Source organism: Protopterus annectens, chromosome 8.part0 (genome assembly GCF_019279795.1).
Source record: "Protopterus annectens isolate FY-2018-M chromosome 8.part0, PAN1.0, whole genome shotgun sequence".
In the NCBI taxonomy this organism is placed as follows: domain Eukaryota; kingdom Metazoa; phylum Chordata; order Ceratodontiformes; family Protopteridae; genus Protopterus; species Protopterus annectens.
Genome location: NC_056741.1, coordinates 1,432,693,384 through 1,432,708,079, shown reverse-complemented (window position 1 = coordinate 1,432,708,079; position 14,696 = coordinate 1,432,693,384). Strand labels below are relative to the sequence as shown.

General features: G+C 37.8%; 1 protein-coding gene across 1 annotated transcript in view; it reads right to left on the bottom strand.

The window, feature by feature from the left end:
* The window catches only part of SORL1 (sortilin related receptor 1), a 5,131,225-nt gene that overhangs the window by 3,607,838 nt on the left and 1,508,691 nt on the right, over positions 1 to 14,696 (bottom strand). Inside the window, exon 13 of the mRNA XM_044081038.1 lies at positions 945 to 1,123. Within this exon, the coding sequence (XP_043936973.1) occupies positions 945 to 1,123 (179 nt within the window). The remainder of the gene's footprint in view (positions 1 to 944; positions 1,124 to 14,696) is intronic.

Here is a 14,696-nt window from a genome sequence, read left to right as displayed (position 1 = left end):
CATCTGATTAATGTCAGAGTATAACTGAGAGGCAGCTTCAATGGTGTCTCAGTGGTTGGTTTCTGTATCCACAGCTTCATGATTCACAATTTAATCCTAGCCAGCAGCCATAGTGTAGCCTGCATATTCTCCCAAACATATGTGAACTTCCCCAAAACATATTGGTTAACTGGCTACAATATAATGCCCTTACACGTTTATTTGTTGCTTCTGTGGCCCACAATGTAGCTAAATAGAGCCTAAAGTAAATCAGTGATCTTAACCCTGATGATAAATGAATTAAAACTAAAATGTCTCATGGACAGCTCATCCACCAAGAAAAAGATCAGTACATAGTAAATTAATACAAACCAAATACAGAAGGCGCAGGGAACGGCATAATGCTCAGTTTAAAATAACCACCAGATGAAACACGATTTGTCATGCATTGTCTGCATAAGCATATCAAGGATAATGGCATCAGTACACTACTGATGGAATATGAAAATCAGCAACTATCAGAAAGAACTCTTTAGGGTAGTGTGGCTTCACTGAACAGAATCAATGAAGGAATGCTACAGTTTAGTTTGAGGCAAAAAAGCCTCTAATTTGCATCAAACATTGAAAGAGTGAAATCAGAACAAGACAGAGGCTTAACCATGTTTCCATATGAAGCCAATGAATGATAGACTCAATCTTCAAACTGTGTGGGGTCCACAATGTTGAAAACATAAGAAATTAACGCATTTTTAGAAATCACAGGAGTTACAGTAGTAAAGTATAAAATAACCAAATACAAATTAAACATCTTAGGCAGCTTAGTCATTACCTTTCAGGGGAATGCACAATAAAGTCAAACACTGCTAAAAGTGTTTTAACACTACAAGAAGGTTGTTACAGATGTACTTGTAAAATTAATCAAATGGAGATAAAATTGATTAAAAAGATGAGAAATTTCTCCTTACCAAGCACATCTGTAGTGTTTATCTGAAGTATCAGCCAACTGTGTCCAGCATCTTTATATGAACCAAAGATGGTAAAAATGGTACTTTTCTCGCCTGGCTCTGTAAGGAATCCATATACATAAACAGACTTTTCTGAAAACTGAAATGTCTTCCATGTCTCTCCTTCATTTGTGCTGTACCTAGGTTAAATAAATCAAGTAAGAGTGATACAATCTTTTAGATTTTAATCTACAGATTTTTATGTTCATATCATTTACATGAAATGCCATTTAAAAAGTGATTTCATTTTTTCCAACTTTTCTGAGGCACAATCATACATCATGCATACATTAAACATATATACACACAAACATTGTTTCAAGAAAAAAATCTCAACAGAATGCAGCCACTGATTTGCAGCACCTGCTCCTATCTGGAGGGGTAAACTTCATTTGCTAAAAATGTACTTAGTTTCTGTGTTTCTTACAGGTTAAAAGTGAATAGGAGTCTGAAAACTTATGTGACTCTTTGCTCCAAGTGTTTTCATTGCAGCAGTGTCTTAGAAAATGTAACGTAGGATCAAATGGAGATAAGAAGCAATTGCATAAAAATCAACCTGCCAAACACTCTCAGCATCTAAGCCAAAAGTTGGAAATGCATTCAAAAGAACTGCCATGTATAATTGTGGGAGTAATAAATTTCTGTCATAATGGTTACTCTGTCTATATTATCATGGAATGCAAGTACAGACAAAAAAGAAAAAGCATTTAACTATATTAAGAAATATTTTGATAGAAATTAACATGTCAATTTGACAAAAGAAAGGACTTCAGGATGGGCAGTTAGCAAAACATCAGAGAAAAAGGAAATTAACACTGACTGGTATAGGGCCTTCAACAGTGATAGAACAGGAGGGAAAGACAATAATGGTAGGGGCTGCTGGCAAAGGAGGAGGATTCTATGACATGTATTCATGCTCCACCAAAATCTGACAACATGAAGCATAAGATATTTTTGGGAGAAATAGCCAGCTTTCATCAGGGATTATTTTACAGTTGGGAATGGAACACAATTCACAATAGTGAAGACATATCAGAGGAACCTACAAAGAAAATATAACAAATAGGATAGATTTCTGAAGGAATACAATAATTCTTAGTATGGAAGATGTGAATTCAGGAATACGATCTCAAACAGGACTTGCAGATTATTCCTAAGACACAAAAACTGGGAAGCTACAGCCCTAGTGGCATGAGCTTTTAGGCAAGGCAAGGACTTAGCAGCAGAAATAATTGGCCTTAGATATTCAAGTTGCAATACTTTGTTGGGAGACCATCTGACCCAACTTAGGGCTCATAAAATACAAACAACTGGTTAGTATTCCTGATGGATTTAGTTTTGTCTGAGAGAGACCAAAGAGAGCTTTTAGCAACAGGTCATCTACATATAGTTGACTGTGAATGCTACACAGAATGTAAGATCCCCCACATCCCCATTTTGGGGATTAGGAAAGAAAGTGGGTAAGTGAATAGCCCTTTGAGGGACATCTTACACACTACCTTAAGTATGAAGGATGGATTAGCCCTGACAGTCACTCTGCCTTTGTGGAAAATAAGAAAAGGAGGAATGGTCATGGGAGCTTGCACCTCAAACTCTCACAGTAGAGGTGACAGCCAAGAGTTGAATAGTTTTCCAAATGCAGAATTTTAAAGAGACAGAAGATGCGGGTTCAAAATTTGAGATCCCAAGGAGGAGAGATGGGTTTTCTTGGTGGGTTAAGATGCAGAATGCCCCTGAGAAAAGCTTGGACTTCCACTCTACTTATAAGAAGGGGATTAAGAGGCAGGCATTTATGGCAGACAGGTGAGCTTTTATACAAGCATAAGACAATCCTGAATGAAGTAGTTCACAAAGGTAATGCAGGACAGCAGGGACCTGTGATATGAGTTGGTCCTGACTGCATTTGTGGCACCAAAAGTAAACATTTTTCCATTTAACTGTGAAAGATTTTCTGAAGTATTGGGTCTCCTTGGCTTACTGTAGTACCTGAACCACCTCCTCAGAAAATGGGTGTCTTTGAGGGATTAAAACCTATCATCAATGGAGCAAACTAAGTGAGGAAAGATTTGGTTGAAGAAGCAATTGTTTTTGTTGACTGATCAGGTCCAGTTATAAATGTAAATTTCCTGTAATTTTCCTTTGGTTTCCCTTGCTATTTCACCTACAACTGTTACCTCAGTCAAAAGGACACCAGTAAAAGGAGTTTGGGTGTTTGCTTTTGTGCTTTGAGAAGAAACTTTCGAAGAACAGGTAGTGGAGAAAAAGCATAGAGGAACTTCACTGTCCACTGGAAGAAGGCATTTGTCCTCCAGACTGAGGGACAAGGTTCTCTGGTGCAGAACTGGAGAAGCTGATGGTTGGTTGCTAGGTGACACAAAAAGATCTATTGTAAAAAGCAGAAACCTGATCTCACCACGATGTAAATGACAAGTTGAAATGCAGATAATTGTTCCAAAACACAATCAACAGCTGTAGTAAAAGTATAAAACTCTTCTTTAATACAGATACAAGGGTGAAGGTAAGCGCTTTCGCGTGGTCACAGCCACGCTTCTTCAGACAATGAAAACCCTACACAGAAGTGTTTAAATATTGCTTTGTTTAAAGCCAAACCCTATGTAATTGAATGCTTCAATTAATATTTAAAGCGGCATTGCCATCTTTACGTTCATCATGGATAGCTAAAAGATCTATGATATATAGCTAATACAATACTCAGAATGCATCCTATAAACAGAAGTGTTTAACATTCATTTAAATGATGAGTTCATTGTATTCCATAAATAATTCTATATCTAATTGAAGAAATCAACAAGCAAGCAAGCAAGCAAACAAATCCTGCTAGTCTTAACTCTAGCGAGCATTTCAAAATAAAAAATTTTTTATATGTAGTTGCTGTCGTAACTAAAGTCACATCTCATTAGACGGGAAGTAGTTAGGCACCTGTAATGCATTTAAACACAAAAAGGAGAGAAACTTTACTAAACTATTCCAATCTAAGGAAATAACATAAACGCACAAATTTACAGGCAGTACTTGCATTTTTTAAAAACAAGCATAATAAAATCAATTAATTTGATAAAGGTATGCTGAACCTTACTATAGTAACACAAACAAATCTGGTGTACGACTACTTATAGTAATCAAGCATCTTAGCATAATTTTAGATGTGAGTAAAAACAAAAATAAAATATATAGCTTCATAGATATAGGTACAAGTCAGACTATCTAAGAAGCGCTAATATCCAAAAATATGTAAGCGCATCCAATAAACTGCGATAACTTTAAAAAATGAAAGCCTTACATGAGTACTAAAACAATGAAGCTGCCTATTACATATTAGAATAAAGGCCATAAAGGTGATGTTAAAAGAGCAAAAACAGTCAATAGTACATGTATATAAAAATTAAAACATGAAAACAAAGAATATATATACAAGTATCTATATATAAGCCAAAATATGGTAATAAATATGTATATAAATAAATATATAAATATGTAAATAAATAAATAGATAAATATATGTATACACAGTTATATATTTACATACCCAATACAGTATCCATATTTTGAATGAATTTGATTTAAAACACATGTCAATATATGGAAAAATATGTAGGAAAATATGTATATAAATATCTAAAAATATAAGAATATGTATCAATTCAACTATGGATATGAATTACCCATAGAATATGAGATATAAATAATGAATATAAAATATATATGTATAATGATAATAATAATGTGATATTACAACCAAAATATTAGGTTATATACCATGTAGCAAAGTTAAAAATTATTAATTTGAAAATATAGAACATAATTCAGAATATGATCATAGTATCTAACGCTTTCTGTTCTTTAAAACAGGTTTGATAGAAACTGAAGTATTTAAGCCTGGGTAACCATGAGCATTAAATTTTAGAATCCACTTTAATTCTGCCAGGGCAAGATTATTAATATTATCACCACCTCTAGGGTTCAGAGTTACTTTTTCAAGTACCCTGAATGAAAAAGTGTGTTCTTTGAATTTTACTATATGCTGAGCTAATGCATTGGTATTTGCTTCTCTCTTTATCTCATAGAGATGGTCATAGATACGATCAGTTAATCTTCTTTTTGTCAATCCTATATAGAATGCAGTACATTCTGTACAAGTTGCTAAGTATACCAGGTTTCTAGTCTGACATGTGGCTGAAACATTAACACAATGAGTAAAGCCTAGTGTGGGATGAACAAAAGTCAGGTCAGAACAGATGAATTTACACCTAGTACAAGTACCACATGAAACAGTCCCCACTTTTGGGGTAGTTTTCTTAACATTTGATGCATAGTCTTTACATAAAATTTGTTTTAAATTAAAGCAATTCTTGTACAGAAAAGAGGGGTAGGTACCTACCAAGTTAGTTATTAAAGTGTCAGTCTGCAATATGTTCCAATTGTTTCGTATAATATTCTCCAAACATTTCACATCACTGGTATATTTTATAATGTATGGTATTCTTATATTGTCAATAACTTTTTTATGTATAAAAGAAAAAGGTTTCTTAGTCATGTGTAATGCAAAATCTAAAGGATGTATAACATTGTTTTTAATAGAGTTAACAAGCTCATAGTCATAGCCTCTATCTAAAAAGAATTGTTCTAATAGGTCAGCTTCTTTTTCCAAAGTTACATTATCTTGACAAAGTCTGGTCAATCTAGTGAACTGGCTCTTAACTATTCCTGGGAACATATGCCTAGGGTGCATACTGCTGAAGTGAAGTAATGTATTAGTCCACGTTGGTTTTCTAAAAATGGAAGATGTAATTTTTCCATATTCATTAAGTGTTAGGGAGACATCCAGAAATTCTACTTGTTTCATTGAAGCTTCTACTGTGAATTTCAGATAAGTGGTAGTAGTTTCTAAATGATGTAGGAAATGTGTGAATTCCTCTAGGGTACCTTGCCATATTAAAAGAACATCGTCTACAAAACGTTTGTAAAATTTAATTTTTTCAAAGGTAGGATTAGTAAACAGATGCTCCTTTTCCCAATTCAAAACCACTAAATTTGCATACGTATTTGCACATGGGGTGCCCATAGCTACACCCCATGTCTGCAAATACGTAATGCCATCAAACATACAGATGTTATTATTGAGTACTAAATCTAGTAGTTGACAAATTAGGATAACTTTCTCAGTCGAGAAGTTAGTATCTCTCACAAGTAGTTCTCTGATTGCTTCCAAACCCAAATCATTGGGGATGGACGTAAAAAGATTTTTTACATCAAGGGTTATCAGCATATACTTATTAGCCCTAACATTCAGAGTCACATCCTTAAGGCTGTAACAAATCATAAGTATCTTTTAATAAGGATGGAACTGCATCTACTACAGGCCTAAGAAATTTTCAAGGGCAGTGGAAATAGTAGCAGTTACCCAATTACAGCCTGAAACTATAGGCCTGAGGGGTATAGGTTTTACTTGTTTATGAATCTTTGGCAGACCTTTTATTGTGGGAATTGTAGGAAACTCTATGTATAGATATTTATACTCTTCTAGAGTGACTTGTCGGCACATAAGAAGGTCATGCAAAGTTGCATGTACATTAGCTATTATGGAGCAAACTTTTTTCTGAGAAATGATGGAATAAGTTTCTCGATCAGATAACATATTTAACATCAGTGTATTATAATCCACAGTATTCATGACTATGATTCCACCACCTTTGTCAGCAGGTCTAAAAGTGATATCAGAGAGCTGCTTGAATTTTCCTAAAGATGTCATTTCACTAGGTGTTAAATTTACATATGCAATTCTTTTCTTTTTAGTAGAGAAAAGTTTGTGAAAATCTCTCTCACAAGCTTTTAGGAAACACTCTAAGCTAAAAGGAAGTGGAGGTGAAAAATTACTTTTTTGTCTTGGAATCATTGAGTCAAGGTGTAAAGGTTCATTACTTTGTATTATTGTGGTATTTTTAAAAAACATTTTCAAGGCTATATTTCTACAGAAAATACGTAACTCACATAACACTTCAGCCAAGTTACTGCAATGTGCTGGTATAAAATTTAAGCCCTTGTTAATCAGGCTAACATCAGATAAGCACAAGTCATAATCAGATAAATTGACAAATATATCAGTCACATTCTTTGCCTTCGTGTTGTTCCGTAACTCTCCTCGGATACTTTCCTTTTTCTTGGCCCTCTGCTTTGAGAGCGTCCTCTCCCTTGGTACTGTAGTTTTATGGGATATGGTAAAAAACGACTTGTTTCTTGAGCAACTTTAGGTTTCGCACCTAATCGATTGTCTTTTTGTATATTAACAAAGGCTAATTGGTTAGGAGGTGGTGTAGCAGAATAGGCAGTTAGTCTAGGAAAATCAGATTCACTAGATTGAGCAGCAGCATTGTTAATTGTGGACAGAGTAGGCAAGGCCAAACCTCCAGCAGATGAAGAAGCATCAACATGATGTATAACATCAACAATGGTGTGTATCGGGGAAGCCGGTCTTTGCACTCGAGTTTGTGTATTATTATGCCTGGGCCAAACAAAAATCTGACCTGTTTGGAAGTCATTAAAGTCCCTCTGTAATTTTTTCAATTTTATCTGTTTCAATTTCTCACTAAAAGAGTTTACTTGTGAGAAAATGGTTTGCAGTCTATTCTTAGCATAGTCTGATTTAAATTTATCAGTCAAATTTTTATACATTGTATCTATTTCAGTGTATCTATTTTTTTTTGTAACAAAAAGATCTATCTGAGGTCTTCCCAGCTGAAGGTTGACTGCGTGAAAAAACGGGGGTTCTCCAAGGGAGCAGCATAGGGAGTCTGCCAACACACTGTCCTGTGAGATAATGTGGCTGTGAGACTGAAGTCAACCTGGGTGCCTAGGTTCCATGCCTCCTGTGCTAACCTGAACAACTGTAAGACCTGGTGCCTACCTGTTTATGTATCACACTGTTTATATCTCACATGACTATGGTACTGTCCATGTACACTAGATGTGGCCCAGATTTCCATAGATGGAAGAAGGTCTACAGTGTTTGCAGAAGAGCCCTCATTTTCTTCAGACTGATATGTTCCTTCAGGAACTGTGGTTGCCATCGGCCTGTCCCCGATGTGATCCTGTCCATGCTCCCCCCACCTCATCTGAGGTGCCTGTATGAACTTCTGGAAGAGGAGGAGGAGGAGGAGGATGTGGTATGAAAGGAAGTCCTGGGTCGAGACTGACCTGTTTCTTCAACCAAAGTAGCTATTTTTTGAGACAATGGAGGAGGGGCATAAAAAGCATTGGGACCACAAAGACTTCAGTCACCACTGGATTTTCATGTCAAGTTGGCTTAGGAGAACCAAAGGAATGGTGGCCACCATGAACCCCAAAGTTTTTAACATCTCTCTTGCTGTGCAGTGTGTTGCAGAGGACAGACCTAAGAAGAAGTTGGACAGACTGTGAACTTTCTCCTGAGGGAGGATGACATGCATTTTCTGAGAGTCCAGTTCTGCAAACTGGAAAAAACAGGTTCTGTGTAGGAACCATGTGGGAGTTTTTTGGCAGTTTATTCTGAAACTCAGACCTAACAGGAGCTGGAAAGTGAAGTTTAGATGCTGAAGGAGGAGCCCCAAAGAGAGAGAGCTTGGAGCAGCAGGTCATCTACATATAGGAAATTTTGAATTCTTTGGGTGTGGCAAAATTTCACCACTAGAGCTAGATACTATGTGAAAACAATTGGCCCAGTGAAAAAACAAAAAGCAGAGCAGCAGTAAATTGAAAACGTGAGAAGCCAGGAAAAAAAACTGATGAATTTCCTGCAAGTAGACATCCTTCAGATCTAGGGACACTAAAAATGCCAGATAGTGGGAAGAGACAGCATTCTGAAAGTTGGTACTTTGTTGAAAGTGTTTAGAAAAAAAAAGGCCTTGGATGGGTCTCCGTTGTCATCCTTTTCTTGGCAACTGAACAATTCTTCAGTAGAATCCTCTTCCCAATAAAGTCTTCTTGACTTGTTTGATGGTGCCCTGAACTGGAAGGGCCTGAATAATGGGGGCAAGGAGAGAAAAATGGTTGTGAGGCAGACATGGCGTAACCATTTTTGATGAGGGACAAAACCCATTTGTCTGTGGAGATAGCTTCTTACAGGGCCAGGGGAAAAAAAGAGTGCGTCTTTTGGAAAGATGAGCCATGACGCTGAGGGTAAGGCAGAGGTTGCTGCGAAGGAAGTCAGAGAATTTTATTTCCAAAGGGAGGCCTCCCAGACGCCGGTTCCCTGAGGTTTTCATAGTACCTTTTCCTAGTGGGTTTTCTTTGTGTTTTAGTTGTCCTGGGGTCTCCTTCTGAGGAAGACTGTAGATTTAGATGAGTAGTTTCTATGGTATCTTGGAATTGAGGAGAGTAGAATCTGCTTGCACTCTTTCATAGTCTTACCTTGGTCTTGGAGAGTTTTGAACAGACTGGCAGCCTGAGGACCAGAAAAATAGGTTTCTGTTGAAGGAGGAGTCTAAATGTTTTAATTGAAATCCTCAGGAACAGACTGGCTGTGAAGCCATGCAGATCTGCAAACAGACCGAAACACTAAGTACTTTTATCCTTCCTGAAACTGCTCCCCAAGCAAAGTTTGAAGTGTCTGTAATGACCAACTGATTTATAACAGGGACGGAAGAAGGAGACCTTAATTTAGGGATATCTGCTGTCTCTTCTAAGTAATTTTTCTTCTGACAAGTCCCAGCACTGGGGTGTTGGTGCTGGGAACAAAGAGACGTCAGATACCACTATAACTTTCTCATGCAAAGTCGACAATCACTGAAGCCATGAGACCAAAGTCTGAGTGGAAAACCTTAGAAACAGATCAAGATATAGATCTATTTTTGTGGAAGAAAAGATCTTTGAACCATAGTGTCTAGTTGACATCCAAAAAACACAAGGAGTTAAGAAAGACTTCTGAATGTTCTCTTTGAATCCTTGCTTGTGTGGGAGATGTCTCACCCAAGAGAAAGACAGATTCTTGACATTTTATAAAGATTCTGCAAAGATAAGAAAGCTGTCTAAATGTGGAAAAAGATGGATAACCCGTAGCCTGCAATGAGCTGTAACTAGAGCAAAATACTTTGTGAACACTTTAGTGCAGTGGATATTCCAAAGAGTAAGGGAGAGCGCTGACAGTTTGACCCAGACACACACAACCTCTAGAAACTCCTGAAGCTTGGATGAATAGGAATGTGATGAAAGAAAAAGAAAAGTTAACAAGTTGTGAAATGACAATTTTAAATTTGTGCCCCATCGCAAACAGGTTTAGGAAAGAAAGATCCAGAACTGGTCTCCACGCATTTTTTTGTTTTGGCACTAAAAACATCTTTGAATAAAATTCCTTTCCCACCTGTGTGGGGGTGTCTGTATCTATCATTCCCTGGGGCAGCATGTGATGAGGGCAGGTGAAAACAAGACTCTGGACAGGAGAATGAGGAATGGCTCTATGAAAAAGAGGACTTTCCTCCTACTTACATTTGTAACCTTGATGAATAATCTTCAGGGGTCTATATCACTTTGACGAAACAGCAGAAGTTCGAACACTATATGTTCGAACTTCTAACCTCGAAGTGCAAAACCATCGAAGGCTTAGAACAGCGAAGAAAACACACACACACAACACAAGCACACCAAAATAAGTAATCCACAACATATACACTTCACAAAACCCTACTTCTAACCCTACACTAAACCATATATACACTATCTATCTATCCACTTACCTTAACCTAAACCCTAACTCTAAGGTCCGTAACTATCGCACACTCATCTTAACCCGGGTCCATTCGCACACTTACCTTAACCTGGTCCGTAACCTTCGCACCACAGTGGAGGGAATAGTGAAGCCGCAGAAATGGCCCACCGAATTCTTTCCCTGGGAAAGAATTCGGTGTTCCGCTGCTTTGCTATAATCATTTTTCGAACTTCACAGTTCGAACTGCTGAAGTTTCGACAAACTGATTGGAACCCATCTTCAGAACCCAATTGCCTGAAACTATCTGCTGCTCAAGAGAAAAGTGTAGATTCAGACTAAGAAAAAAGGGGGGGAACAAAGTCTCAGTCATTCTGACTTATTGGACTGACCTTGGCTTTGGGAGTTCCCAGAATTCTTCTTGGAACCCTCTTGCCATTTCTTCTTAAAAGTTAATAGATTCCCATTAAAAATTCTGAAAAAACAGGGTGGAAAACCTTAAAAGATTCCCTGCATCAGCTTACCCTTTTCATCACACTTTCTGATCATCTCTGCAGCAGAGGTGCCTAAAACTAAATCTCTATTCAAAGGAGAAATTAAAAGTCTCATTTTTAGTATCATCTGGGAGTTCTGAGAAGTCAAATATGCAAACCTCCTCAAAACAGTACCAATGGCCATGGCTCTTGAAGTATCAGAGGCATACATACACTACATACAATGAGTAGTGACTTGAACAATAAAAGAAATTACATTTTAAAGCACGTTTTTTTTTCACAAGACACTGCACACAAAACATTATTCATACTTTCACAATTAGTTAAGCCAAGCCTGAAAATTCAAAATTCTGAAAATCAAAGTTGCAGAAGCATACAGTTTTTTTTCCCCCATACTTAATATTGCCGTCTTTATCAGAAATATGACTGGAATTAAATGTCTAGAAGCAAAACAATCTAAGTTATAGCTGCTGAATCAGGTTTGGGAAGAGTGTATAACTTAAAAGCTTGGGGAACAGGGGGGCAGCTGTCAGAAAAACTGCAGGCAGTAACACACAAATCCTCCAAAGTTGACAGAACTGGACAAATGGGTGTAGGTTCTGGAAATTTGCTCTGTAACAACTCATAGAATTTTCTTAGGGACTGAGGTCTTCCACTAAAAACACTGGCACATGCTAGAAATGGTCTCAAAGACACCCCCCCCCCACAAAAGAATCAGAAATTGAGTCTACTCTGAATATGAGTCAGAAGTCTGAGAACACCCTGCATTGGCCTCTTCATCCTCCTGTCCAGATTCTGAGTTCCAAAATCTTGAATCTCTTTAGGAAAGGAGGTATCACTCTTAATTTTACCAGAACTACTTTGCAAGAAGGATCAACAGCCAGAATTAAACAATGAATAAATTACTCCTATGGACATTTGAGGAGTAGACACATGCCCACTAAGTAAAACAAACACAGTTTCTCCACAGAAAAAATGTGTTTTAGTTACTTTAAACAACTTTTAAGCTGAAAAAAAGAGTGCTCCCATTTAAAAGTATAATGCACTGCTCTTGTCAGTCTATTAAAAACACAAACTCCTAGCTTTAAAATAACTCTTCCTAAAGAGAAAAGTATCAATAACAAAAAAACTTCGTAAGTGGAAATTTTTCTCCAAAGGGAACTTACCTGCCCAACGAAGTAACAACACAAGCTGAGAGTTGATCCTGGAAAGCCTCAGAGGAGCACACTCTTCAGTGGCAGTAAAACTCTGAAAGGCTTGGTGCCCAAACTTGTCTTTTGGTCAGCTCAGCTCAAGCTGCCTGATATAGTTTGGGTGCACTGAAAGTGCTCTGAAGCTTTAAAGATTGGCTATATCCTTGGCGGGATATAACCCATATGGAATTCTGTTATATATATCTACCTCCAACATGTTCTATTTATGCTGTAGAAGAGATTAAGAGCTCTTCAGAGGGTGCTTATTCCACCATTCGACTTGAGGGTGTGCAGTAGATATGAGAGGACAAGGTCTGTTGAGGCTCTGTACGCAAGGCAGACATCACCTGTCAGTAGCCTATATGATACTTAGAAGTGGGACAAGGCTTTGAAATACTAAGTGCAGTTTTATGATTTAGGCCCTTTATTTTCTTGGGAGAATGTTTTAAATCAGCAGAAGGCATGAATTCTTCACAGCTATGGGAGACGGAGTCAACAGTACATTATGAAACAACTATCCATATACTTCAATCAAAGGTGAAGAGCACTGAAAAGCAGGCCATAGTCTGAGGGTAGTGAGTAAACAAAGCCTTAAAATGAAATGACACAACCACACGTCTGGAAAAAAACTATTTATTTTGTGTACTGCAGTTTCTCCAACCTTGCACTACTGAAAAGGCCCATAAAGCACTAAAGCCTCTACTTGACAATGACAAAGCACACATATCCATTAATTTTAAAATGATTAAAGATAACAGGCAGAAGATTCTCCCCAAAGACAGGGAGGGCATGGTGTTGGAGGAAGTGGGGCAAGGTAATGTGCAGCTGTCAGCTCACCTATCTTGGGGGGGTGGCTTTGGCTTGCTGCTTGGGTGACTCTTACAGAGAGCATTGGATATTACACTCACAGAGCTCAAGACTAAACAACATGATCTGTGTAAGGACCAGGTATTTGTTTGTGTAGAGGCATGTATGGTCAACTGTGGTAGACAGCACTAGAAGATCCCTAATGAGACATCACTGGGATTAGAAATTCCAAAGGGAAATGAGGGAAGTCCACAGAGTCTGGCTGACTTCCTAACTCATGGCACTTGACTCTCTAAGGGAATGAATGGACTAACGAAGCCCTCTAGACAAGGAATGCATGGCCTTGTCGGGCTGTCACTCAGGCACCAGAACACACAAGTCTTGTCCCCAACAGAGAGAAGAAAAACAACCATTGATCAGGACTGTGTAGTTGCTGGAGAAAAAAACTTCCTTGACAGTGCAGATGCAGCAACAGCCTTTTACAGAAAAGCATGTCAAAAATATTATCATCCATGCTCCTACTAGAACCCCCCCAACAATCAAAGACTTTCACTAACAGATGAAGGCTGGGAATCAGGTCAGACGAATATACTATAGCTACCATGATGAACTCTGACCACCTAACTAACCCTTTTGAATTACAGTTGGAACACCCAATGACCTTAGCATTCCAGTTAAACTTAGCAAACATACAACTAGGTATCGACTCCAAGTATCCACTAAAATTGCACAGTTCTATACATGTTGATGACTAAAAAGACACTTCAGTTGTGCAAGTAAACCTACCATAAGCGTAGATGTTCAAATGGCCTTAGCTACGTGGGTTACATTCTGCATAAGATAGAAACAAAAACGGAGGCTCTAACTGATATATGAAAACCAAACAATCCAAAAAATCAGCTCGGAGGAGACCGCAACCACTCACTTTATTAACGTCAGCAAACTGCAAGAGAACGTTTTTGTCAATGTAGATCCTTGACTTCATCAGATACATAAGGATTACACAAAACCTTCCTTATATATGATATTACAAATCAGCTAATCAATTGATCAATTAAAAGTTAAGGTAGTACAATTCTGCATAAGATATAACAACTGGCCAGCTTCCAGAGTTTAAGGGCACTTACTACATACCCATACCATTTAGAGTTCAAGCAGTGCTGTATTAAATCAGTGAACCTAGTACAATTCCTTTAGAGCTTTCATGTGAACTGAAAGAGGGAGATTAGAGCCCTGAAAGGGTCAGTGCTAGGTAAATAACCAGTCAATGTTCTGACTCTGAAACAACAAAAACAAAGGAAAAGAAATAAGGGGGATGGAGGCAGAATGAAACTACTGCAGCACTGATCATTCGAACATCTATTTTTTATAGCAAGTTTACTTTCACAACTGTACTACATTCTTCATTTGTTCACTGCTGCAGTAGCTTCATGGGAAGAATACCACAGTTTACAAGATTTAGGAAGTGGGAAAAATATGATACAGGAGCCAATGGAGAAAGTTCCTAGCAGCGCCTGTTCTAGAC